Genomic DNA, 26,922 nt, shown 5'->3' with positions numbered 1-26,922 from the left:
GAGTTGGGCCAGTCACTAGCTGTGTGATCTTGGGCAAATTATTTCATCTCTGTGGCTCAGTTTCCTCCCCTGTAGAGTTGAGTGGTAATAGTACCTGCTTCACCAAGGGAGTTTTTCAGATTAATGAGTTAATACACATTAGGTCAGCAGAACAGGGTGTACGTGGCACATAATATGCACTCAGTAAGCAATAGCTGCTATTTATTATACCTTGTTTTCTCTCTTATTCTAATAAGAGAGATCTGTCTCATCTCCCCACTTCTATATATGGCCTTTCTGTCTGCCCAGCCATCCCCCACATTTTCCTCTCCTTTACAATTTCTCCCTATGCTTCCAGCCATTCCCTGTCTTCATCATGTCTCATTCCTCATCTTTCCATTCTCTCTCATTTTCCCTTTTCGTGTCCTCATTACCTGCCTTTGGTTGTGGCAGCCTTCTGACCTGCCTCCCTGCTGGTAGTCTCTTTCTTTTATATACCAGAATAATTTCTGAAAGTACGGTTCTCACTGTACCACATCTCTGTGTTAAAAACAAACAACAAAATAAACATTCAGATCTTTATTTGAGTTCAAGATTCACCAACTCCGACCTCACCTCACAACTTAAAGGTCTGTTCCAGACTACTTCCACAGTCTTCTCTGCTTTCCCTTCTTCCCCACTCTTCTATTTCTGTCTGGGGAAATTTTACCTACATGTTTTAAGATCCACATTCAAATATCACTTCATTTTCTTAGTCTTTTTTTTCTCCCGAGATTTTCTTAGTCTTTACCTACTTTCAACTAGTTGGAATTTTTATATCCTTTTGTGGGAGTTATCACATACTGTTTGAAATACAGTTTTCAAGGCACATTTCTTATCTCCTATGTAATTATAACCTAGCTAAGTGTAGAGGCTGGGTTTAATTCATCTTTGTATACTCCCTTTATGTCCTATAGCAGTGCCTTGCACATAGTAGGTGCTTAATAAATATTGGTGGTCTAAGTAAAAGCTAGAGGAGGGGGGGCAGTCCTGATGACTGGTGGGTTTCTCTCCCCGTCGTTGTGAGAGTCACTGTTCAGTGGGTGGAAACGCTGTGGTTTTGTTTTCTCAGAGTCCGACATCTTTTCTTTTGGGCCATGGGGGAGAGGCAGAGCCTGTAGGCTCTGCCCATGGGTCCCAGTGCCTGTGCCTGTGGAGGGGCTCCAGCCAGTGCCTTCCGTACTAGGTCCCGTGCCTTGGCCCCTCGGCCCCTCCCCACAAATGCTCAGCGGAACAGGGGATTAGGTTCTGGCAGCACAGCTGGGATTTTGGCGGCCATTCCACAGCCGACAATAGCGCGCAGTCACCCGGACAGGACAGCGCAGGCCTGCGCTCCAAGGCCACAGTCTGCCTGGGCTGCTTGTTTGGGTGGCCGAGGGGGAGGAGCGGGCCCAGCGCGGCGTCCTGGCCTTGCCACGCAGAAGGTACGGGCTGGAGAGATTCCCTCAGGGAATGGGCTTGCGGGGGGGGGGGGGGGGGTGGCCTTGTCCCAGGGCAGGCGGCGCCCGCGAAAGGAGGCCGGCGCTTTGTGTGTGAGCGGCATGTGTGTGCTTAAAGACACAGCCGCCCCGCCCTGGAGCCGGCAGGAAGCTGCCCCGCGTGAAAGGGCCTGTGTCCTGCTCACCCTCCAAAGCCTCTGTTCCCGGCTCTTCCTCCCTGCCCCGCGCGCCGCCAGGCAGGGGCTGATCTAATCATCAGGGCAGTCCGTTGCTGGCCAGAGAGATGGACAGGCTGTCACTGCTGTGTTAAGAGAGCGAAGGGGGAGTGTCCGGGTGATACCAGGTTTGTCAGGCAGGCCACTGTGAGATGTGTTTTGTGTATTTATGCCACAGTTTGCCTCGGCTCTTGCCACTGTTGCGGTTCAGGATTTTTTGTCTGCTGGCTCCCGCGTGCCTCCCCCCCTCAGGCGTCCTATTCTCTTGTTCGTGGGCCTAGCCTTCGCGGCCCCTCCTCTCCAGGGCGCCCCTCCCTCCTTGCCCCCGACTGCCGCCCCTCCCCCCCCTTGCCGAGAGTTCCCTGCTTTCGCCGCGCTCCCAGATCACGGAAGCTTGCTGTGCCTTTAAAGAAAGCAGACTCCTGGCTGTGACGTACTTCTGGCTGTCAGCCAGGAAGATCGCTCCTGCCAGGCTGACTGAGAAGAAAACCAACAACTTTTCTTTTGTGTGTGGGGTTACTTTCCACTAGCCCCCCCTTTCTCCTCTCCTTTCAAGATTTAAATGCTAATGGCGGATTAAAACCTGTAGATACGTTTGGCTTTAGGAGTCTGGTAAGGCGCCCCCTGCACTGAGACTTTTTCTCCCTCCCTCTTTCTCTGGGTTTTTGTTCAAACATGGACGAGGGGGTGCGGTGGAGTCTCCCCCCCCTTTCCTGCGCCATCCTTAAAGGGGAGGGAGAGGAGAGGGAGCGCAAGTAAACACTCAGAAACAGGCGCTGGGAGCAGAGCTTGCCAACATCCGGGAGTTGGCGCCTTTGAGAGCAAAGGGTTGCTTTCTTTCCCCCTCGCCTAGATGTCAGCGTGTTTTTGTTCAGAGGGGGGAAAGCGTGCGCCTGCACACTGAGCTGTAGAGACAGCTCAAGAGAGCTTCTCCATTCCTGAGTGAGGCCTGGGTGTGTACGCAGTGGTGGGGAGCGAAAAGGGTTCATTTTGTCAGCTGGTAGCGACCAGGGTGTGTGAATATAGTAGTGCGGTCAGGTGCTGATGAACTGCTGGAGTGTGCTTGGGTGTGTATGTGCAGTATATGGCTGTAGGCCCCAGGTCTACTTCATGAGGCAACCCTTTTGCCCACATCTTTCTGATCTGGACCCTGCAGAGCATGGGGTGGGGGGGGAAGGCAGATACCAGTAAGCCACTTTTGAAGAAACCAGAGAAATCTTGGTTTCCCTTGAAGCCCTTCTCCTGTTCCTCACCAGGGCTCTGGGCCAAATTCTAGGCTACACAGAAGGGTTGGTCTGTGTGAAGGGCGGGGGGGCCTGAGTCCAGACTAAGTCCCTTTAGGGGGCCCAGGGAATACATCCAGCAAGCTGGTTTGCCCTGACTTCAGGAGTGCAGAGGAACCCTTTGGACTTAGATGAGACAGCCTATCCAGGACTCCCCAGGAGTTGAAAAGGATTATATTTTTTCCTCCTTGGCTTCTGTTGGAGCTGCTGCTCCTTGGGCCTTTTACCTCCTCCAAGCCTAGAGATGCACCAGCAAGATATTTCCTACTTTGTTCTTTATGATGAGTTAGCCTATGGCGACATAGCTTGGCCTTTGCTGGGCCCCTCTGAGGTAACCTACCAGGTGAGGTCTGGGTGCTTGTTTGCCAGTGCCTCCTGACCTATCCCTCCCACAGTCAGAGGAGGAGGAACACCCTCAAGATCAGGGTGTTTACCCTGTGGATGTGGAGTTCGCTTAGATGGTGGGAGTATCTCTTTTAGGTGTACAGAGCATGGAATTTTTATGGCTGCAGGCAGGCAGGCTGTCAGGGTAAGTAGTGGTAAACCTTGCCATTGAGCATGGTCTTATAGATAGGACAGACATTTCCCTTCTGAGCTCTGAGCCTTTGGAACCATGGGGTAGAGAGGGGGCGGGGCTTGGGGAAGGACGCTTTGAGGTGGGAGTTTGTGTGGGCTTTGGGCCCAGAAATTCTGAGAGTGGGAGCTATCACTTAAGAGAAGGATGGTTCAGTGGAGGCAGGGGGCTCGTGAGTGGAGTGATCAGTACAATTTTGTTGCTTTCTGGGACCAAAGGTCACTTTGGTGTTATCTTGAGGAAGGGCTGGTGTTCAGGCAGGCAGTAAGTGGCTAAGAGATGGTCTTACAAGGAGCTGGCACCCAGGCTAGGGGGTGGGGTAAGGAGAGCAGCGCTGCCACCACTCAGACCTTCTCGCCCTTGGCCTATCACTTGGTTAACCTTAGAACTGAAACTTCTAGAACAGACCCCAGAGCTTAGCAATCCGACCCTCTGGTCCTGTTCCTTGCATCTAAGCAGGTGGTTTGCATTAGCTTCAGCCCTGGTAGAAAACCATGGCTAGGTTTTAACTCTTTAAGACCCAGAGAGGGTCTGGGCTAGGTGGCTGTGCGTCTCTTGAGTGTCATTTTCCTTGTCCTGATATATCTTCTCTAGAAACATAGAGGGGTTACTGTAAATGTGGGAATTGGTCCTGATGTAGGAATTTACATTATATCGGTTTTGAAAATGTAAAGAGGATGTAAGGCCTTTAGTTTATAAAGCAGCTGCTTCTGTGTGTGTCTTGGTTCCTTCTTGAGCTTTGGGAAGAGAGGCCACCTTATCAGCTCTGTGAAGCCTCTGTTTGGGATTCTGGGGGCACTTCTTTTCAAAGAAACGGGCGGGTAGGAACTCTGAAGGTGCCTTGAGAAGGCTTGCATTCCTGGGTTTTGTTTGTTTGTTGATTGATTGGGGGATGTGGGTGGGTGGTACCTGATCAAGTTGGGGTGGATCTCAGCAGATCCTTCTGTGAAATGGTTCTGAGCTACAATCGTGGGGATCTGTTTTTCCATCGCCATGACCATCACCCAGTCTTCTGGGTGGGGCTTGCCTCAGATTTCAGGGGGAGGGTGGGGAGGATGGTGCTTTGGCTGCGAGCCCTTGGGTTCTAAGCCAAGGCCTGCTTAAAGCTGTAGTCTCAGTCCAAGGACTAGCTGTGCCACTGGCTTCAATCATTCATTACCCAGAGAAGTGAATGGCTGGCTGTCCTAGCAGGTCCCACTCCAGTGTCCTGTGTCTGGGAAAATGCTTCTTTATGGGCTTTGAACTGAGAAGGTCATTCTGGAGTTTGTTGATTATTGGATTCCTCCTGTTTCTGTGTCTGGGGAGCATAGAAGAAGGCATTTGGCCTTGACACGGGTTTTCCTGAGCAGTGGAACTAGTTTTAGAAAGGCTTCCCCCGGGGAGGACATAAGGATTGTATGTTTTGCCTCTGAGATGAAGGGAAGAGTTTGGTTAAACGTCAGGTCATTTTTAGCAACACAGCTGTGGAATCTCTCAGAGGGGGCAAGATCTACCTCCGGTTACAAATAAATAAAATTTCTGACTGAAATTTTGGACCTCTTCAAAAGGATAGCAAGTCTAGAGGCAACAGTGGGGATGAGGGAGAGGTGATCTGGGCCTCATTTCCCTTGTTCCTGAATAGCATAGATTTTTTTTTTTTTAATTTAAAAATTTTTATCTATTTAAATTCAATTAACATATAGACTTTTTTTATTTTTTATTTTTATTTATTTATTCATGAGTCAGAGAGAGAGAGAGAGAGAGGCAGAGGCAGAGGGAGAAGCAGGCTCCCCGCCTAGCAGGGAGCCCAATGCGGGACTCGATCCCAGGACCCTGGGATCATGACCTGAGCCGAAGGCAGACGCTTAACCATCTGAGCCACCCAGGCGCCCTTATTTATTTATTTTTTTTTTAAGATGCCCCAGTAGAGCATTTGGCTATTGCTGCCTTCACCTCAAGGGCCAGGCATGGTCTCTCTAACTTTAGGCTTGCCAACCAACCAGAAAAGTCTTTTTGCGGTGCAATAGTTAAGACCATCTGTCTGTATCCTTGCCTGGCCCCAGGGAGCTAAGCATCCAGTGCTGATGGGTAGGCCATGCTGGGTGAAAATCATCCAAGACTGAGGAACACATAGGCCCTTTAGCTTCTCTGCCCTCCTGACAGCTCCCTTAACCACTTCCCTTGCTCTTGCCAAAGCCCAGGTGAATTGGCTCATTTCCAAGACTGTGACGTTGGTATGACAGGTGGAATCTTGTTGGGTTTTGTGGGGTCAGGAAGCACTTAATTATAATTAGCATTTAGTTACATTTAGCATTTAATTATTTTCTATTATTTAAAGCTTCATGTATGTTTAATTTCATTCCTCATCCTGCTGTAAGCTCCTCAGAGGCAGGAACCATGTCAGTGTGTCCTATTTCCCATGTAGCTTCCAGCACAGAATGAACATCTGTATGGACTTTTTTGCTTGGTTGATAAACACACTACACTTACACAGGAAGGAGTAAGAATGATGGGGAGTGGAATCATCAGATTTATGTATATCTTTCCCCTACTAGACAGTAAGTACCTTACGGACAAGAATGGTGTCTTTCTTATCCCCAACACATTGTGTACAGAAGGTGCTTAGCAAATGTGGGGCACCTGGCTGGCTCAGTTCATTGTGTCTGACTTCAGCTCAGGTTGTGATCTTGGGGTCCTGGGATCGAGCCCCAAGTTGGGGGAGCTGCTTCTCTCTCTCCCTCTGCTCGTGCACATGCTCTCTCTCTCTCTCAAGTAAATAAAATCTTTAAAAAAAAAAAAAGTGCTTAACAAATGTTGGGTCCATAGGACCCACACGTTGGAGATGCTAATATATGGGGAGAGATATAGGTGATGTGACTTAACCACTCACGTTCTTCATGGAATAGTGACAGACTGAGTACCTGTGACAGGAGGGGGAGGTGGGGCTGATTGCTCCCGTGCTTTGTAGGAATTGTGGGGGCTGCTGGGAGATGTTGAGGAATATTTAGTTACCAGGTCTGTGGTTTCTTGGGCAGGTTGGCAGGCAGATGGCCAATTCCCAGTGGGAAGGGAAATTGGAAGTAGGAATACCAGGATAGGTACCTAATCTTTCATTAAATGTCTCATGAGATCTCTGCCAGAATTGAATCTGGCATCATCCAGTCCCTCATTTGAACTGTATCTTTGACATTTCTGTGGGAGATACAAAAATCCAGAATTTGGAGAGGTTTCCCTCGAGAACTTGGTTATTGTTAGGTAGAATTTGGGCACCTACAGAAAGAGCCAGAGATCAGTCTTTCTGCTTAAGATAAGTGATCATTTAGCGTATACCTGCCATGTGCCAGGCACTGTTAACACTATGTTAACACAGGCTATTTGTGTTACCTGCTTTGTCTTAAAGCCTCACAGTAACCCAGAGAGGTGTTTGCAAATCCCATTTTGCAGATGAGGAAACTGAGACTAAAAGAAGTTATGCTGCTTGTCCAAGGTCATATGGAATCGCCATTCAGACCCACCTCTGGCTGAGAAACCATGTTTGTTCCATGTTTTAAGGGCACCATGTCCCAAAGAACAGGGTTGGAGGACAGCCTTGAGTGTTAACATTTTCTGTGGAACAGAAAGATTGTGTGTAGAGTTTGTGGACATTGAATTAAATGCAGGACTCTTTACTGTTATGATAAGTTTTATAGTAATTTTAATGTGTACTTTGAGCTTTCTAAAAATACCCATGTGCCTTGTTGGGTTAAATGCTGAGGGAAGAGAGATTTAAGTATTCAGAGCCAGTATATTGAACCACTTCCCTCCTTGTCCTTCATCACGGATATCTGATATAATTAACTGCTCTTCTTCTTCTCTTGGTTTCCAGGTGCATTGGGGTGACTGTTTGGTGTCACCAAGATGACGCTCCATGCCACCCGGGCAGCTGCACTCCTCTCTTGGGTGAGTAGTCTTCCTCTCTTTGGTCTGAGGTTCTCCAGGAGGTTTGCAGAGGCAGAAGAGGAGTTTTTAGGAGCCATGACTATGTGAAGTCTTCTCATCTCCAGATGAAGGAAATACAGTTTTCCCTTGCCTTTCCCCTTAGTTGTTAAGTTTTACTATTTCTGGCGATGTTGCTCCTGACAGTGATCCATGACACCACTTGTGTAGCTTAGCAGAGAACTCCCTTCTAAGCTTCTATATACCTCTTAGGAGAGGTCTGTATTTCCTTTTGGTCATGGAAACCCTAGTTGGCTGCAGGGCAGCACGGAGACCCATCTTCATTTGCTTCCTGTGCATTTTCCTGACTAGAAGGGTTTATCCTGAGCTTCACTGACATTCAGGGACTTTGGTCTTGAAAGGCCTTTTATTGTAGGGCAAGGTTCTCCTCGCTTTCTTTACCATGTTTCTGTCTGCTTCCATTGTCCTCCTGTTGCCTTCTTGATTACTTAAATCTTTGTGTGATTACTTAAATCTTTGTGCTAGGTCTTTTCATATATCTTCTGTCCAAGATGAACAATGGCAAATGAAAGAGTAATACCAAGCATTGGGAACATAAAGCTGCAGGGAAGCAGAAGAGGACACAGAGTGTAGTGATGACAAACCTGATGGAGTCAGACAGCCTGACTTAGAATCACTGCTGTGCCTGGGGTGTGTGACCCAGGGCAAGTTACTTAGCCTCTCAGCGCCTTATTTTTAAAATGGAAATAATAAAAATACCTCATGGTGTTATGATGAGGATGAGGACATAATGTGTGTAGAAAACATCTAGCACTGTATCTGAATAAATAATAATTTTTGATACTTAAAGTATTGCTGGGGCATGCTGTGTGGTACAGGGTATTTTAGTAGTCACCTGACTACTGATCAATTAGGGCCAATGAAAAAGCCAACTTAAAAAAAATTATAGAATATTTTAAAGGAAATGAATGTTTAATTTCTTTCTTTTTTTTTTTTTTTTAAAGATTTTATTTATATGACAGAGAAACAGCGAGAGAGGAAGGAACACAAGCAGGGGGGTGGGAGAGGGAGAAGCAGACTTCCTGCTGAGCAGGGAGCCTGATTCGGGGCTCGATCCCAGGACTCTGGGATCATGACCTGAGCCGAAGGCAGACGCTTAACAACTGAGCCACCCAGGCACCCAGAATGTTTAATTTCTAAGTAGGGTGGATTTAATAAGACATTGTGTTTGGGGCACCTGGATGGCTGTCAGTTAAGCATCTCTTTTTGGCTTGGGTCATGATCCCAGAGTCCTGGGATTGAGTCCCAAGTCCCGCATGGGGCTCCTTGCTCAGTGGGGAGCCTGCTTCTCCCTCTCCCTGCCACTCTCCCTGCTTATGCATGCTCTCTCTCTGTTAAATAAATAAATAAAATCTTAAAAAAAAAATAAGACACTGTCTTTAATTACTGTTAGATCTCTAGACAGGAAATATGTTTAATATACAAAATGTGCATTCTTTGTGTTCAGTTTCTGAAATAAATGAATTTTAGTTGTATAGTTTTAAATGGGTATTTTTATATTTATGTTTTACATATTTTATATTAAATTTCAGTGTTTTAGATCTATGTTAGAAACATTGTCTCTTCCTTTTCCTCCCCTCATCCCTAAGAGGGGCCTGGTTGGGTTTGGGGGCTGTGAGCTTTGTCTCCAGTTCAGTGGATTAACTGAATATTGGGGGATCCTTTAGCCACACTATTTTAAGTTGATCAGTATATTTATTTATTTAGGTCCTAGGCTTGTTTCTATGGTGAGTACTACCATTACAGAGAAGAACCGATACAGGGCTAGTTTTATTAAATAGCAGGTACTTGTATACTTTTTTCAAAAGTCAAAATAAACATGCATTAAAATATTAATATATGATAACAGAATTTTTTTTTAGAAATTTTCAATTTAAACAAAAGTTAGGCAGCTAAAGTGGATTTTATGATACTGTAGCAGTGTCAAATAATGCTTGTTATGTTAGTGGGAAGAGTGGCATAGAATATATACACGTGACAATTATAGTTGTGGTTTAGAGAAAAATGATGTAGGGAAAAAAGACTAGAAAGAAATACATCAAAATGCTTAAAGTGCATGCATTAAAATACTAGAATGAGTGGGGGTTTTTTTCCCCAAAGTTTCAGTAATTTATTTTATAGTGTAAAAATAAATTTATATTTTACTTGAAGTGTAGCTTGAAATTGTTCTCTATCCAGCAGTTACAGTGAATGAATTGTTAGTGGGAATAGGGAACTTCTTAAGATTTGACAACCTTAAGCAACCCTGAAAAACATTACAGGCAGCTCTTGGGTTCTGCAGTGAGCTAGGCCCTTATTCTTATCTTTTAATCCCTGACTAAAGATGAAAGAGTTTCTCCACTTACTCAGCTTTCCAACAATTTCTCATTTGAGAGCAAAATAATGCACAGGAAGAAAATGCATTTTTATCTCTATGAAAGAAACTATTGCTGGATTATTACTTAATTGATAGGAGATGAATCCAGATTCCTTAAGTGACTTTAAATCAGCTAACTGGTGTGATCTTTCAGTCTTGTTAGTGAACAAGCATTCATAGCCCTTAAAGTTTTCCTTTGATTATAGGTATTAAAAGGAGATCGTTTTGGATGCTTAAGTCTTGGCACTCTATTTTCAGCTGGTGGAAAAGGATCTTGGCCTGGAATATTCAGAATCTTCCTCAAAAATTTACACTGGCCTTTCCTGACTAATTAGATTAGGCTTTTCCCCTCAAAAGGTGGTATAAAGGGGCACCTGGGTGGCTCAGTCATTAAGCGACTCCCTCCGGCTCAGGTCATGGTCCCAGGGTCCTGGGCTCGAGCCCCGCATTGGGCTCCCTGCTCAGCGGGAAGCCTGCTTCTCCCTCTCCCACTCCCCCTGCTCGTGTTCCCTCTCTCGCTGTGTCTCTATCAAATAAATAAAATCTTTAAAAAAAAAAAAAAAGGTGGTATAAATATGTGTGTGTGTATATATATTTATACACACACATATATATAAAGATGGTATAAATTTAAAGCTTCAGTGAGAGGTCACATTTTATGTTCTACACTTTTTTTTTAACTTTTAACCTATTTTCATTTAGATCCATCTAGAAGTGTTTTTTTTTTTTTAATTTTTTTTTTTTTAAGATTTTACTTATTTGTCAGAGAGCAAGCGTGCACAAGCAGGGGGAGCGGCAGGCAGAGGGAGAAGCAGGGTCCTCGCTGAGCAAGAAGCCCGATGCGGGACTGGGTCCCAGGACCCTGGAATCATGACCTGAACCGAAGGTAGACACTTAACTGACTGAGCCACCCAGGTATCCCTAGAAGTTGTGTATTTTTATTTTTATTTTTTTAAAGATTTTATTTATTTATTTGACAGAGAGAGACAGTGAGAGAGGGAACACAAGCAGGGGGAGTGGGAGAGGGAGAAGCAGGCTTCCCGCGGAGCAGGGAGCCCAGTGCGGGGCTCGATCCCAGGACCCTGGGACCATGACCTGAACCGAAGGCAGACGCCTAACGACTGAGCCACCCAGGCACACCTAGAAGTTGTTTATAATATAAAAGTATATAGGAGCACCTGGGTAACTCAGTTCAGCCTCTCACTTCAGCTCAGGTCATGATTTCAGGGTCCCGGGATCAAGTCCCGAGTGGGGCTCCCCACCCAGCAGGGAGTCAGTTTGTCTCTCTCCCTCTGCTCCTCCCCCTGCTCCTGCTCTCACTCAAATAAATAAATAAAATCTTAAAATATATATATATATATTTAACTGAATAAATAGTATCTGTGGCTGAGTCATTTTTTTTTTTAATACTCTTGATTCTCTAGTGCAGTCAGCTAATTAAACTGAGAAGTAGTTTTGCTGCATCTGCTTCATTATTTTTATTTTATTAACCATAATAGTGCTTTGCATTTAGCACTTTTATTTTGTAATGTGTTCTTGCATTCATAATCCCATTTGAACCCACACTGGTCCTCTGAAGTAAACAATGTAGGGATTCCATCCATTTGGCAAGTGAGAAAGTAGGCACAGAGAAAAATAAGTTGATAACAAAGGTTCCTGGCAAGTTAGTGGAGGAGTTGGATTCAAAATCTTAATCTGGGAGCTCCCAGCCCAGTACTCTCTATATTTTTATTTATTTCTTTTTAGTAATGTTTTATTTCTTTTTTTAGATTACTAAAAAAGAAACCCCCCACCCCACCCCCAGCGTGGGGCTCGAACTCAACGACCCTGAGATCAAGAGTTGCATGTGCTTTTGACTGAGCCAGCCAGGCGCCCCATAGTTCAGTACCTTTTAAAGAGCGCATTTATAAACAGTAGAATCTACTCATTGCACGTAACCACTGTGCTGACGTTCTTACAAATACCTTGTCAAGCAGCTTGAGTTCCCTCCTTCCTCAGTCTTGCATATGGGATTGATTCATTTAGCAAACCCTTTTTTTCCTGTGGAAGTAACAAAGGTGAAGTTCAGCCCAGGCTTCTTCTGAACTTGGTGGTTTTGGAATTCGTGAGGTTTTTCTGTAGAAGTTGACCGTATATGCTTGTTGAATAACCTGTGTACCTGACTCATTTACAGGTGACTGCTGGTGAATTTCCTAGTTGTAAAGACTGAGTTAGAGGGATGGCAGCCTGAAGGCAAAGAAAAGCAGGCGATTAAATTGGAATTGACAAGTTTTTCCCTAGGGTTCCCAGCTCTTCTTTTCCTTCCTCATTTTTTTTTCTTATTATCTTATTGCCTCATCATTTCTCCCTGTGACAGCCGAAATTTTATGTCTGGAAAGAATTTTTAAAATTCATTAATAATAGAATTTTATATCCGTGTGGGAGTATATAAAGCATATGTAGTATTTAATGTAAGCTTTGAATAGATAGTTCAAAATTCTTGAGATAGAAAGGGCTGTAGTGTGATAATTTGAGCTACAGAGGGTTATAGTGTAAACATACAAGAGACACAAAGGGCAATAATATAAAAAGCCTTTCTTTTTCCCACATCTGACTTTCAGCCATCAAGTTCCTGTCCCTAGAGGCAGTGGTGGTACAGTTTCTCGTGTATCCTTCCAGAAAACCATTTTATGGGACGCCTGGGTGGCTCAGCTGGTTAAGCGACTGCCTTCGGCTCAGGTCACAATCCCAGGGTTCCTGGGCTTGGGCCCTGCATCAGGCTCCCTGCTCAGTGGGGAGCCTGCTTCTCCCTCTCACCTGCTTGTGCTCGCTCGCTCGCTCTCTCTGTCAAGTAAATAAATAAAATCTTAAAAAAAAAAGAACCATTTTATGCCGAGTTATAGTTAAAGTGTATCCCTAGTGCTGGAACATCCTAGTATTTAAGCTCTCATTTAGTTGAAGCCAGAGGAAAGACTCTGACGGCAGCATTCAGGTGGCTGTCACTGGACGAGCAGGGACAGCAGCTCTCCTTGGCTGAAGTGAATGCTCCGGAAGGCCTGAGGCCTACAGCTGTGGGCACTCCCAGTGAGCTGGCGGGTGGTCTGCCTCTGGGGCGAGGAGCGAGCCGCAGCGCTTCCGTCACTTCCTCTGTTTCAGCAGGCTCCTCCCTGTGTTTTGCAGGTGAACAGTCTGCATGTGGCCAGCCCTGTGGAGGCCGTGCTGCAGCTCCAGGACTGCAGCGTCTTCATCAAGATCATTGACAGCATGTGAGTATGCGCCACACCCCTCGCCAGCCTCTCAGGTGAAGCGTGTGTTGGTGTGCTGGGCCGGGGATGGCATGTACTCCCTTTCCTTGCTGACGGCTGTGAGCAGAAGGCATGGGCAGGACTGCCAGCGTGGAGCCAGAGGCAAGGGCACGCCGGCCTCCTGTTCTGGTCACTGAGTCTGTCTGTGGGAGAGGTTTCGCTCTTGTCCCACCCTAAGGCTTCCTCACGCTTGCCCAGGAGAGCCTGCAAGTCTCATTGCTGTCACAGTGTTCCAAGAGCCTGCTCTGGAGCTCGCTGTCCTCTTGTCTCAATGAGTCCTCCATACCCTCTTCTTGGGGCTTGTCCTTTTCTCACAAGCCCTCCTGGCAACTTATAGGGTCAGGAAGAAGAAAGGGGAAGCTCTTGTACTGGAGGGAAATAAGCAGCACCTAGAAATCTTATCTCTAACCTGTTAGCACAGCACAGATATGCTCCTTTCTAAACCATTTCAGCATTTCTGGGGTTTTCATCTGCCTCATTAACTTGCTTTGTGAGATCAATTAGCATTTGATAAGCTGCTTGTTGTCATGTAGCCAGGATTCTAGTGAGCTTTGTTTTATGTCTGTCTTTAGCATGGTTCCTTTGAACATCACAGTTATCTGGGAGATCAGTGGAGTGGGGCTTCCCCCTTAGATCTTACCTCTCTGGAACCAAGCAAAGATGGGTCAAGCTATAACCTGCAGTTATTGTTCTAGGCTCATATAGTTCATCCTTTTTCCTCTCTCATCAACTTTCAGGAATTATGGAGGGCAAAACTGACCTTTTCACTTCTTTGTGCTGCGGGCAAAAGTAGAGGTCAGCCATAATATAAAGGATTGTGGAAATAGTGGAGAGGACCCTCCCTTTTTGTTGACTCTGAGCCCCTAGGTCAGGGACAGACTGAGGTGTTGAGGGTGTTTCTGTCGCACACACAGCAGGTAGGAATCAGTGCCATGGAATCGGCATCTGTGAAGCTGCCTGGCCACCCATTCATAGGGAAAGAAGGTAGAACTGATTCCCCTTGGGGTCCTCTGCACCTGGCTTAACCCACTACATTGGTTAATGTTTGTTGAGTAAGTAAAGGAACGAAAATGTAGTTGATACTCTTCTTCAGCAAAGTCTAGTGGGGCTGAGTAGCCTGGAACAGAGTGGTTTTTGTTTTTAATCTTCTGAATGTAATTTTTGAAATGTATGTTGGTGGTGGGATGTCTTATAAGATGTTTTCAAGGTCCCTGTGGCTCTAACCAGCACCTGCCTTAGTGAAAAGAAGTTACTGTTTTCTTATTTTGGTATATAGATAGTACCATTTTGTCTCCCAGTTACCCAGGCAGGACCTTTCAGCAGCATCTTGAATTCCTCCCTCTCTTTGGCAGTGATTCTACTCAGTCACCATCCTCTCAGTTTGTCCTTTGAAGACTTCTCACATCCCTGCCTCTGCCTCATTCTGGGTACCAGGTCCTCGTGACCTCGTTCTCCTCTAATCTGTGTGTATTCCAGGGCATTCCTTCCTGCCGTCCTGCTTACACTGTGATGCCCCACAGCTGGTGGACCTCAGTGACTCTTCGTTGCCAGGAGGTTGAAATCGAAAATCTTCAGCCTTGGTATTGAAGAGCTTTCATCAGGGGCTCCTCTCCTCCCACCAGTCTTGTTTCCTACTCATTTCTACCCCCATACCTTATCCCATTTTCTTTTCTTCCAATTTTATAGAATTTCCTAAGTTCTGGATTTTATTAATTGTATAATCCCAGTGCTGTTCAGCTTGTTCTTCTTGTCCCCCTTGTTGCCTATAAACTGGTGATGAGAGCCAAGCTTGATTTAACTTAAGGGTTTTTTTATTGCTCTTTTTTGTTTTGTTTTGTTTTTTGTAAGGATACTTCATAGGTGGAATTGTGCACCACTTATAAGTCAGCATTTTGCAATTCTTAATGAAAATAATTATTTTTCAAACCCTAATGAAGTAGTAAATCTAGACTGTTCACATCAGTGGCTGGTAAAACCATTAGGCTGACAATATCTAACCTACTACTTAATTTTAACATCACTGAAAGAGGGGCAGCCAGGTGTGATACCCCTCGTGTTGTAACATACAATAGGGTGCAGCATGCTTTTTTTTTTTTTTTTTTTTGACATAAGAATAGATCAAGGTTGGGCGCCTAGCTGGCTCAGTTGGTGGAGCATGTGACTACTGATTTTGGGGTTGCGAGTTTGAGCTCTACGTTGGGTGTAGAGGTTACTTAAAAAAATAAAATCTGAAAAAAAAGGGCAACCCTCTCGGATCCCCTCCCTCTTCAGGAGCTTTGTACTATCACTTTGCTATCGCTCAATAAACCTTGCTTTGCTTTCCAAAAAAAAAAGCATAGATCAAGGAGCTTTTGCTTTTGAGGAGATAAATTTCCTTGGCTTAATGACAAGAGCAGTAGATATGTCCATGGGTAAGGATGTGTGTCCTTGGTTTAGCCAATGTAGGTTTATAACCTGGTGGGAAATTTTCATAGGGAGGGTTACAAATTCAAGATGCACATTTTCCAAGTTGTCTTCTGATGCACTGCCTGAGCCTTAGAGTAGGAGGAGGGGAGGTGGAGGGAAGGTGAGAGGGAAAGACAACACAATGTGTGAGCGTGTGTGTGTGTGTGTGTGTGTGTGTGTGTGTGTGTGTGTGTGTGTTCGTTCGTTCTAGGGGAGGGGCTGTTGAAATTCCAGGTTAACTCTAATCTCCATCTCTGATCCAGGACAGTGCAGACCACCTTCCTTCGGGAAAATAGATGTTCTTGGTGAATGTGTTCTGGCTTTTTCATTGCGATGCTGCTACGGTTTTTAACCTAAATCAGATGCTAGTTCTCAGGGGAAGATGGTGGAGGGCGGCAGGGCTGGTGGAGATAGCAACTGTGGGAATTGAACAGGGCTTGTTCCTTGGCCACTTAGACTTCTCTCTGGGAAAATACATTGGCATCCACCTCTCTAGCAAATTTCCCTTTCTGTTTTGTGTATGAGTAGCCTGAAGCAAAAAGGCTGTCCCATCCCTTTGATATCTGTGAGGCCTGAATAGCAAAATTTAGTGGAGTCATTTTGCCAGAAAACATAAAGCACTGACGTTTGTGTTACTGATGTTGACCTCTGCTCTTCCTATTACAGAGCCTCCTTCATCTGTCAGTCAATCCATATGTACCGAGTACCTCCTATAGCCTAGCTTCCAGGCGCGCAGTTGGTGTGGTCAATTGTAAATGATGCCCTTGTATCCGTCAGTGCTGTAGGAATTCCTGAGGAGTGAGGAGGCATGACTGGCAGTGGTTCTGGATGGCTTCCTGCCAGAGATAAGACTTGAACTTGGTTTTATTATTTATTTTTTAAAGGTTTTATTTATTTATTTGACAGGGAGAGAGAGAGAGCATGTGAGAGAGAGCACAAGCAGGGGGAGCGGCAGAGAGAGGGAGAAGCAGGCTCCCGCTGAGCAGAGAGCCCACCATGGGGCTCCAACCCAGGAACCTGGGATCATGACCTGAGCTGAAGGCAGACGCTTAACTGACTGAGCCACCCAGGCGCCCCTTGAACTCAGTTTTGTTTTGTTTTGTTTTAAAGATTTTATTTATTTATTTGACAGAGACACAGTGAGAGAGGGAACACAAGCAGGGGGAGTGGGAGAAGGAGAAGTAGGCTTCCCACTGAGCAGGGAGCCTGACGCGGGGCTCGATCCCAGGACCCTGGGGTCATGACCTGAGCTGAAGGCAGACGCTTAACGACTGAGCCACCCAGGCGCCCCTTGAACTCAGTTTTAAAGGACGGGCTGGATGGCTCCAGGTCTAGCATTTTTAAAGCATGTTCCGTGCAACTTATCCCAGGGGCTTAGTAAGGAAAAAAGAGGTTTTGTGGTCAGATAGGTTTGGGAAATAATGCATGTTATATTCTCTTCTTTAGAAAATGTTCAGTTTGGTTTAACCCAGCATTTCCCAAACATTTAATGCAAGAACCCTCTCTATTTTTATCTAATGGAATACACTTAAGGAAATTGCTGCTCTGTGCTGAGTGAAGGAGTCACAGTGTTCCAGATTGTGGGTGGGTAGGGAAGGTGGCTCTTTTAGGAGTCTGGGAGGAGATGAGCATCTCCTGAAGGCTCTGTAGGAGTCCCTAATCACAAACCAGCTATCCAGAAAATAGGGGGTTCACTTGGAAGAAACCTTTGTAATCCCCTGAGAGAGGGAGGGCAGGACATTCATGGTCTTGGCTTGGATGCTGCTTATGCTTTGCAGGATGTCTGGCGGTGCAAGTTCTCTGGTTCTAGGGCCTGCCCTGCCCTTCAGAAAGTTGGCTGAAACCTGGAGATTCAGTAGAACCTGGAGATTGAGGAACAAGAGGCCCCTTTAATCAGTATCTCCAGCTGTAGTAGCCCAAGAAAAGTCCGCTTTCTGACTGGAAGTGGAGCTATTCACCCCTGAAATTGAAACTGCAGTTAGTCTGAGCACCCAGGGCCAGGGGCCTGGGCTGTGTGAGAGCTCCCCCTGCTGCCTCCCTGCCCTCCTTGCTCTCTCAGCAGGTGGCTTGTCCTTCAAACAGACTAGCGCAGCAACAGCCCCTGATCAGAGCTGTCCCCGGGGGCCTGGGTGGCTCAGTTGGTTAAGTGTCCAACTCTTGATTTTGACTCAGGTCATGATCTCAGGGTCATCTGTGCTCAGCAGGGAGTCAGCTTGAGATTCTCTCTCTCTCTCTGTGCCTCCCCCCCCACCCCCCCCACCCCCGCTTGCTCCTGCTCTCTCTCATACATAAATAAAACCTTAAAAAAAAAACAGTGTTGTCCCTTGGCTTTAGCCATCTCAGCCTTCAGTCTGTTGAACTTTGCCCTGGCACTTCAGAGCCTTGGGAATTTCCTCCTGTTCTTTCAGTCTTGGGCCTGTTTTTCCCTTTCCATCGTCTGTCTTACTCTAGCATTTCCCTGGCTTCCTGACGTTTTCCAGTGGAGCCATTACAGACTGTTGAACCTAGCTTCCCCTTTTCCATGCTGCCATCCTCCACTCTTCCCACAGAGCTTTTTCATATTACGGTTAGGGTGGCAGAGTGCCATCTTTTTCAGAAGGACCGCACGCCTCAAGTTCCCACTTCTCGTCTGCCACACAGTTCCTTCTGACCAAGTAGTGTTTTGGTATCTTCTCCCCTGCCTCCAGCATCTGGTCTGCTTCTCTCCCAGATCCAGTGCAGATCAAGCCTGAAGGAATGGGAAGGTGGAATGTAATGGAGTAGCAAGGAAGGAAGGACTGCTAACTACTCCGGTCCTGATACTTGTTCTTTTTCTAGCCATGGCACTGACGAGGGGCAGCAAATCCTGCAGCAGCCGGTGCCAGAGAGACTGGAATTTGTGTGCAGTTTTTTGCAAAGTAAGCACCTTTCTTTATCTAGCTAAGAAAGAGCTGCTTCCTCAACTTCTGGGACTTTGGAAGTCCAGGGGAACCAGCTCAGTGTCTGGAGGAGCAAAGGCTCAAGCCCACCGACTCTGTACCACAGGGATGAGTACAGCTGTTTCCCTGGGTCTGGTGATGCTGATGTCAGTCAGGGAAGAAGAGTGTCCCTCAGTCCCACAGCCCGTCTCTGAGATCCAGGTAGAGCCAGAGGGTCAGTTTTGGGGACTCATCACTTTGGGCTCTTGTCCCCCACCCACCTGCAGGGAGTTGGAGGAGAGGGATGGATCCATGTTACCCTCTTTCCCTTGCAAGAGAAACATTTCCCCTGGATAACTTTGAATTAATTGCCTAGGCAATGGATGTGGAGCAGAGGCAGAGGCAGATTTAGGTTGAGGTCTTGGCCCTTCTCCTCATAGCTTGTGGGACCTTTCTGGACATAGGTTCCTTGTCTATGAAGTGGAGAGAATAATAATTTCTCCTAAGGCTGATGGGTTAGTAGGAAGAGATGAAAAGCTAGCACAGTGCTTGTCAGTCCCCTCCCTTGTGCAGTCATGGACCACAGAGTCCTCATCTGTGACATGGGAGCTGTCTGCCATCTCCCGCTCAAGAGAATTATGGGAAAGGAGATAATAGATTTAGATAAAGCAGAGGTTGATAATTGGCATACCAGCATAAGAACCAGGTGTCCCTAGTCCTCCTAGTCTGGCTCAGCTTCAGGCTTCCTCTGTGACCTTACTTGGAATAAGACTCTAGAGTGACCTGGAATCTCTGGGCTCCTTTTCTGTAGTGCTGAGCCAGAGTTGATGAGTTGGGTGGGTGAGTGCAAGCAAGATCGTGCCCCAGAGCTGCTCTGAATTCCTAGCCTGCTTTTTTTTTTTTTTTTTTTAACTTTCCCTGTAGTCCTTGGACTGACCTAGGATAGAACTAACTTCAGATGGAAATGTGTATGTTGGGGGAGAGAGGACATAGGAGTAAGGAGCCCTGCATCTCCTGGCCCCACCAGAGACAGTGATTTTGTTATACTCTGAGGTGTTCTCATGATCTCAGGGATGTCCAGGAAGTTCACCCTGTTTTCTACATTGTCGTCGTTACAGAAAACCGAAAACATCCCTCTTCTCCAGAATGCCTGGTGTCCGTGCAGAAAGTGATAGAAGGGTCAGAGCTGGAATTGGCCAAGGTACCAATGGAATACCAGACGTGGGGGTCAGAGGGTGGCACCAGAGGGACCTGCTGGGCCTTCTTTTAACCCAGGGGGAAGTGGTGGGTGCTTACTACTGTGGGCCTCGATGAAGACCTGGCAGGAATTAGGCCTCACCCAGCTGTCATAGTCTTCTTAGCTCGGTCTCCATTCTCTCTCTTGTTTCTGGGTGCTACCTTTGTAGAGGGTAGCTTAAGCTTCATAGTTAGGTTCCATGAGTTCAGGAATTCAGGTGTGCACCAGGCTTTTTGCACAATCAGGTGTCCTCAATCAGTTGTTTCTGGGTGCGGTTAAGGGCAGGGACCTAGGGTGGAATTCTAGGAGCTTCGGAAGAGCCTCCAGAATAGCTCAGAGTCCCCAGGACAGCCCAGAGAGGGGAGCACTGAGAAGAAAGGCAGCTCCGCTCAGTGACTATATCTCCTCTTTGGTTTCTAGATGACCATGTTGCTCTTATACCACTCCACCATGAGCTCCAAAAGTCCCAGGGACTGGGAACAATTTGAATATAAGATTCAGGTAAGTTCTGTGCCTCCTCCGCCCTGATTGATGGGCCTAGTCTTTGCTTCACCTCACTCCATTGCTTTTCTTTAAACAGCATATAGCGTTGTTTTAAAAAATTATGTTGTAGTAATTCCAGCCATTCATTATAGAAAGTCCGGAAAATACTGAAGAGTACAAAAGGAGGAAATAACAGTTCCCAGTAATCTCATCCCCAGAGATGACTGTTAACTTTTAAAGGCTATACTTCGAAGTCCTTTTTTACATATGTATATTTAACTGTAGTCATAACTGTACTGTGATGGGATAATATGCAGAAATTGTTCTCTCCTGATGTATGTGTTCCCATGTGAGTGTGTATATTTTTTACACAAACTGTCACTCCATTTGTCTCCTCCTTTCCTCTAATGGGAAGGATTAGTGAGAGGGAATGTCTTTGTCCATCATGACAGTCCAGCCCAAAGCGGTTACCTTCTCTCCCCCTCCTCTACCTGGTCCCTAAGTGAAGAAGCGGAGTTGGTGCCTCCACTTCATTATAGTGGGAATTGGCCTGGTTTCCAGGAACTACCTGTCATGTGGGTCCAGATGTTGGCTTTGCTTCCTGCCTGAGCAGCTGTCCTTTATTTCCCAGAGCAGGAGGAGCTGGGATGCCACAGGGGGTGATGTAGGTGACTGCGGGGGCAGTGTCCAGAGAGCTGTGGCCTTTCGCATAGTGGTAACAGTGTTGAATCATCCCATTTTAAACTCACTTAGTTCATGGCTCCTCTCTGAGGTTGGGATTGTAGTGGCATGGGAGGAATGGGTGGCTCCTCTTTCAACCTTTTCTCTGCTCCAGGCTGGTCATAGACCTGGTAGAAACAGAAATTCACAAGGATAAGGAACTATGGCAGGGTTGGCCAGAAAAATTAGATCAATTCTGTGACTTTGGAATTCAGACAGTGAAGGGCAGATTTTACAGCTGAGCTGGTGGATAAGCTTTGAATGAGCCCTGGAGGGTTCTCGGGTTCTCACTTAGACAAAGAACAACAGTGAGGGTCATTTGGAAGAGGGCAACATAGTTACATATAAAAGCTTTCTGACTGCACTACTTTCTTTGCCCATTTTCTTCTCTGTGGTCAGGAGTGAAGTCAGATAGGAACTCTGTCTGAACCCAGGTGCATCTTTAGAGGAACTGAGGAGGCGAGGGCAAGCAGGGTCAGCATGTCTCTGCTAGAATGTTCTCAGCTGGAATGTGGGGCTTTAGGCTTTGAGAGGAAGACTGAGCTCCAGCAGGCTCCTGGGGCTGCCATGGCCAGTGTGGTGCCCTCCATCTCTTCAGGTCTCTCTGACACTTCAGTGATGCTCCTTTTCTCTCTCTCTGGCCCAGGCTGAGTTAGCAGTCATTCTCAAGTTTGTGCTGGACCATGAGGATGGGCTAAACCTAAATGAGGACCTAGAGAACTTCTTACAGAAAGGTAAGTAGGGCCTACTCCTGAGGATCCCCTCCGGTCTGAGCTGGGAACTGCTAGGATCCTGAATTATTAAGAAATACAATGGGGGTTTGTTTCAGTCCCAACACCAGGCACAGGGTCTGCGCTCAGTAAAAGTGTGTGTAATAGAATAAATAGGCCATGTTGCCGTCATCCCAGTTCCTTTGGAGCTCTTCCTTGTTGCCTGGCAGCGCCTAAGCAGGACATGATAAGTGATCGTGTCTGCTGGTAGGTTGTCCTTGATCACCCCACACATACCTTTTTTTTTTTTTAAGATTTTATTTATTTGACAGAGAGAGAGGACAAGCAGGGGGAGCGGCAGAGGGAGAGGGAGAAGCAGGCTCCCCGCGGAGCAGGGAGCCCGATGCGGGACTCCATCCCAGGACCCTGGGATCAAGATCTGAGCCGAAGGCAGACGCTTAACTGGCTGAGCCACCCAGGCGCCCTGTTTTTTATTTTTTAAGCAATTGCTACTCTAGGCTTAGAAGCTGGGAGTAGCACCTAAAAGAAAGGCTTTTCCCCGCATGAAGCTCATGTTCTAGGTGGGAAGGCAGATACGTAAATCCATAAGTAGGATAAAGAATAAGTGCTGGAACAGAGAGGTACGTCCTCTACTCAATGTGTTGCTGGGAGTACAGGAGAAAGACCGAGAGCTCCACGTGTCTTCTGGAGAAGAGGCTATCCAGTGAGGATAGGTTAAGTATGTGGCTCTAGGCAGGCTCTCTTCCAGCCACTGAATTTAATGTTCCTCATATTCAAGTTTCTCTTCAGCCCTTCAAATGGAGATGTTGGAAATGTGAGTCTAGAATGTAGGCGAGGGCTCTGGGCCAGGTTATGGGTTCGCAAGTCAGCGTGTGGATGGCCACTGTGGGCAGAGCAGGGAGGCCCCATCAGAACTCTGGATGCTTAGAGGGTGGGGGTAGGAGGGAGGGCAAATGGGGAGACTAGGGATGGGTGTTTAGGAGTAGGATAGCCGTGTGAAGGTGGTCGTGGAACCAGGGGAGGCAGAGGTTTTGAGAAAGAGGTTGTGTTGGCAGTGCAAGATTTCAGAATGGAGGAGTTCAGGAAGGAGGCCAGTGGCTCTGACCTGAGAAGTTGTTGGGCTAAGAGGAGATCGTGCTCAGGGCAGCTCCCAAGCTGCCTCTGCAGTTGTTGAATCAGCGGGGAAAAGCATGAGCACTTGATGACCTGTGGAAAGAGAAGCCACTTGCTTGACTCGGCTTAGTGCCACTGACCTCTGGATGACCCAGACACTGGGATTCAGGTTTTGCCCAGTGGCCTTCCTCTGTAGCTTACATGTAAGTGTCTGTAGATTCACTTCCACTAAGGCGAGTTCTCAAATTGGATAAAGATGCAAATCTGTTCGCATTCTTACTAACCTTTATATGGTGGTTTGCTTCTTCCCCTAGCTCCTGTCCCTTCTACCTGTTCCAGCACCATCTCTGAAGAGCTGTCCCCACCCAGCCACCAGGCCAAAAGGGAGGTTCGCTTCCTAGAGCTACAGAAGGTCGCCTCTTCCAGTGGGAACAAGTATGTGCTGTGCCTCCTCTCCTGGGACGGGACCTCAGCATCCGTCCTCAGACCCCTTCATTCTAGAGGCTAACACTGTTCACCTGCAGACAGTGCTTAGAGCACCTGCTAGATGTTCTCACCTTCCCCAGTACTAATTAGGGGAATTGGTTGGGATCCATTTTTGGCAGAAGGCCTTCCTCAGAAGCTGTTCCCTGTTTATGGAATTCCTTCCTCCCGTGGAGACTGCTAAAGTCCCTTCTCTCAGTGCCGCTCTGCAGAGGCAAGATGATTTTTTTTTGACAAAGAAGTTAAGGCTTGGAGGGGGGAGAAGAACCATTTGCTCACGGTCGTGTCATGAGGCGGGAGATGGCACTGCGAACAGAGCTGAGGTGCTTGGCCTCCCGGCCGGTGCTCACAGCCCTAGAGCCCTACTCACCCATCCCCGCCCGGTGCTCTTCCCTTCAGCCCTCACGCTTCAGGCTCTGACCGTGGCGTCTGAGCCATCTCCTTCTTCAGCTTCCTCTCAGGTTCTCCAGCCTCCCCCATGGGCGACATCCTGCAGACCCCACAATTCCAGATGAGACGGCTGAAGAAGCAGCTTGCAGATGAGAGAAATAATAGAGATGAACTGGAGCTGGAGCTGGCTGAGAACCGCAGACTCCTCACCGAGAAGGGTAGGCGCCTAGTAGGCTGGCGGATGATGTGTGAATGAGCAGCATTGGGGATTTTCATCCCAGGAAGTGCTGGGCTTGTGTGCAGAACGGCCCCCCTGTTCATTATTGTCCGTTCTGCTGGCCCAGGAGCTTAGTGCTCAGCCTTGGGCCAGTCCGGCTGACCTCCTGGAAGCTGGTTCTGCCCTTGCCATATCCTCCTTTCCCTTAGAATGGATGCCTCCTCCTCCTCCTCTCTTCCCCGTCGTTCTGTGCTGACTCTCCCCTCCCTCCCCTTCCCCGGGGCAGACGCACAGATAGCTGTGATGCAGCAGCGCATTGACCGCCTGGCTCTGCTGAACGAGAAGCAGGCAGCCAGCCCGCTGGAGCCCAGGGAGCTTGAGGAGCTCCGTGGCAAGAACGAGAGGTAGGATTCTCCCTGCTCTCTTGCCAGCTCCCCACCCCGCCCTGCACCCGTGGGGTGGGGGGAAAGGTGCTACTGTCTTTTCTGACCGCTCTGCTCCCTCACAGCCTCACTGTGCGTCTCCATGAAACTCTGAAGCAGTGCCAGGACCTGAAAACAGAGAAGAGCCAGATGGATCGCAAAATTAACCAGCTTTCTGAGGAGAATGGGGACCTTTCCTTTAAGGTGAGTGTTGCGGGGAGGGGTCTGTCCCCACCTGGAGGCCTGCTGGGGCTGAGTTGGTCTGGAGGATTCTCCAAAACAGGGTTGAGAAGAATGTCCCGGCACCTGTCCTGTGCTTCAGTCTTTCCAGAGACCTGCATACTTTGGCCCTTTCCTTGTCCCATAATTGGCTGCTGCCAGGGATGGGGTTGTGGCCCTGAATTTGAGTCTTGAGTTAAAGATGTGACTAGTTGTAATTGGTTTGGGGCGGGTTAGACGGATAGTCAGACACCTGCAGCCCCTGGAGTTGGGGAACACACAGCAGTGGTGGTATTGGCTTTGACCTTGGGTGACGGGGACTCGCGCTTGTCTGTCTCAGCTCCGGGAGTTTGCCAGTCACCTGCAGCAGCTACAGGGTGCCCTCAATGACCTGACAGAAGAGCACAGCAAGGCCACTCAAGAGTGGGTGGAGAAACAGACCCATCTCGAGAAGGAGCTCAGCACGGCCGTGCAGGACAAGGTAACCCCTCTGCTTGGGGAACCAGGGCCACGGTCTTGACTGCCTGTTCATAGCTGAGTTCCATTTACCACTCTGTTCTTTGGGGCCTTTGGGAAGTAAGCTGACTCCTCTTCAAGGTTTAATAGTGCGCTGTAATGGAAAGATTGTGGACTTAAGTCCAGTACACCTTTGAATCCTGTCTTCGCTGTTTACAAGGTGTGGGATCTTGGACAAGTTACTTGACCTCTTTTCTAAGAATGCTTTCTATAAAGTGGGAAAAATAATGAGTAGCTGCCTCATCACCCATTGTCGGGCACTATGTACAAAGTGCTTAACACATTGTGTCGTGCAAAGTAAGCTTTCAGTGAATTCGTTACTCTTATTATTTAAGATTTTATTTTTAGGGATACCTGGGTGGTGCAGTCAGTTAAGCTTCCGACTCTTGGTTTCAGCTCAGGTCATGATCTTAGGGTGGTGAGATGGAGCCCTGCATTGGGCTTCTTGTCAGCACAGAGTCAGAGTTGGCTTGAGATTTTCCCTCCCTTCCCTCTGCCCCTCCAGCTCGTGCTCTCTCTCCCAAATAAATAAATAAATATATATATACGTATATATATATATATATATATTTTTTTTTTAAAGTAATCTCTACACCCAGTGTGGGGCTCGAGCTTACAACCCTGAGATCAAGAGTTGCATGCTCCACCGACTGAGCTGGCCAGGTGCCCCCACTATTATTTTTATTGGTATTTTTAAGAACCCAACTCTACCACTTATTAACCCTGTAGCCCTAGGGCAAGGCACTTAACATCTGAGCTTCAGATCTTGCTCTGCAAAAGAAGGCTAGTAATAGCTACCTCCCATATCTATCTGGTGGATTAGGAACTCAGAGAGGACCCAGCACAGTCCTGGCCCTGGCTTAGTGAACAGTGGGGAGTGGGGAATGGGGCTGGAGGACAGGGCTGGGAGGTGCGATGGCTGCTGCTGTTGATGCCCAGGCAGGCTGGGGAGATACATATGTATGTGTGTGTGTGTGTATATATGTTATGTGTTTATATATATTTATATATTTTTTTAAGAGAGGATTTTTTTTTTTTTTTAATTTTATTTATTTATTTGACAGAGACACGGCGAGAGAGGGAACACAAGCAGGGGGAATAGGAGAGGGAGAAGCAGGCTTCCCGTGGAGCAGGGAGCTCGATGTGGGACTCGATCCCAGAACCCTGGGATCATGATCCGAACCGAAGGCAGATGCTTAACCAACTGAGCCACCCAGGCGCCCCAAGATTTTTTATTTTTAATTTTTTTTTTTAAGATTTATTTTAGAGCATGAGCAAGCAGAGGGGGAGGTGGAGAGGGAGAGAGAGAATCTCAAACAGTTCCCGCTGAGCAGGGAGCCTGATGTGGGGCTTAATCTCACGACTCTGAGATCATGATCTGAGCCGAAATCAAGAGTTGGACACTTAACTGACTGAGCCACCCAGGCATGGCTGGGGAAGTTTTTAAGCTGGTGAGTGTGTAGATAATCTGGGAGCCAAGACTTGCCTGAGGAAGGGTATATAGTAAGGAAATTTTTTTTTTTTTTAAGTAAGGAAATTTGAAGTAAACTCAGTGGCCTGGAAGAAGAAATTAACAGGTCCCATGACTTAATTCAACCCTGAAATTAGGGCTAGAAAATCAGGTCCGTCATGAACCCAGGTGCATGGTTTCTGAGTTTTTCCCAAGGTCAGGGCAAAAGGAGATCTTGATAACAGGGTGCTAGGGCTCCGTATGTTATTGGTAACCTAGTGCCTGTTCCACCTCTGTTCACATGAGGCTCTTGTTTACTCTCAGAAATGCCTTGAAGAGAAGAATGAAATCCTTCGGGGAAAACTTTCACAGCTGGAAGAGCATCTGGCCCAGCTGCGGGAGAACCCAGCCCGGGAGAAGGGCGAAGTGTTGGGGGACGTCTTGCAGGTAGGAGC

At 47.2% G+C, this 26,922-nt stretch overlaps 1 protein-coding gene across 11 annotated transcripts in view; it reads left to right on the top strand.

Moving 5' to 3' along the window:
* Window positions 1-26,922, top strand: part of NUMA1 (nuclear mitotic apparatus protein 1) — a 70,994-nt gene that overhangs the window by 30,590 nt on the left and 13,482 nt on the right. For 3 of the 11 annotated variants that reach the window (XM_078058500.1, XM_078058499.1, XM_078058501.1), the window contains 12 exons: window positions 7,374-7,447; window positions 13,020-13,105; window positions 18,407-18,486; window positions 19,605-19,687; window positions 20,144-20,224; window positions 21,573-21,660; window positions 23,085-23,205; window positions 23,704-23,861; window positions 24,147-24,264; window positions 24,369-24,486; window positions 24,842-24,982; window positions 26,792-26,914. In XM_078058500.1, the coding sequence (XP_077914626.1) occupies window positions 7,406-7,447; window positions 13,020-13,105; window positions 18,407-18,486; window positions 19,605-19,687; window positions 20,144-20,224; window positions 21,573-21,660; window positions 23,085-23,205; window positions 23,704-23,861; window positions 24,147-24,264; window positions 24,369-24,486; window positions 24,842-24,982; window positions 26,792-26,914 (1,239 nt within the window). In that variant the 5' untranslated portion in view covers window positions 7,374-7,405. Of the gene's footprint in view, window positions 1-1,104; window positions 1,443-1,595; window positions 1,801-2,085; window positions 2,285-2,602; window positions 2,626-7,373; window positions 7,448-13,019; window positions 13,106-18,406; window positions 18,487-19,604; window positions 19,688-20,143; window positions 20,225-21,572; window positions 21,661-23,084; window positions 23,206-23,703; window positions 23,862-24,146; window positions 24,265-24,368; window positions 24,487-24,841; window positions 24,983-26,791; window positions 26,915-26,922 lie in introns of those variants that run through there. The other 8 variants (XM_078058504.1, XM_078058503.1, XM_078058498.1 and 5 more) reach the window with 7 other exon arrangements.

Source organism: Halichoerus grypus, chromosome 11 (genome assembly GCF_964656455.1).
Source record: "Halichoerus grypus chromosome 11, mHalGry1.hap1.1, whole genome shotgun sequence".
NCBI classification, from domain to species: Eukaryota; Metazoa; Chordata; class Mammalia; order Carnivora; family Phocidae; genus Halichoerus; species Halichoerus grypus.
The sequence above is the reverse complement of the archived record's forward strand: the minus strand, read 5'-3'. Positions and strand labels throughout refer to the sequence as shown.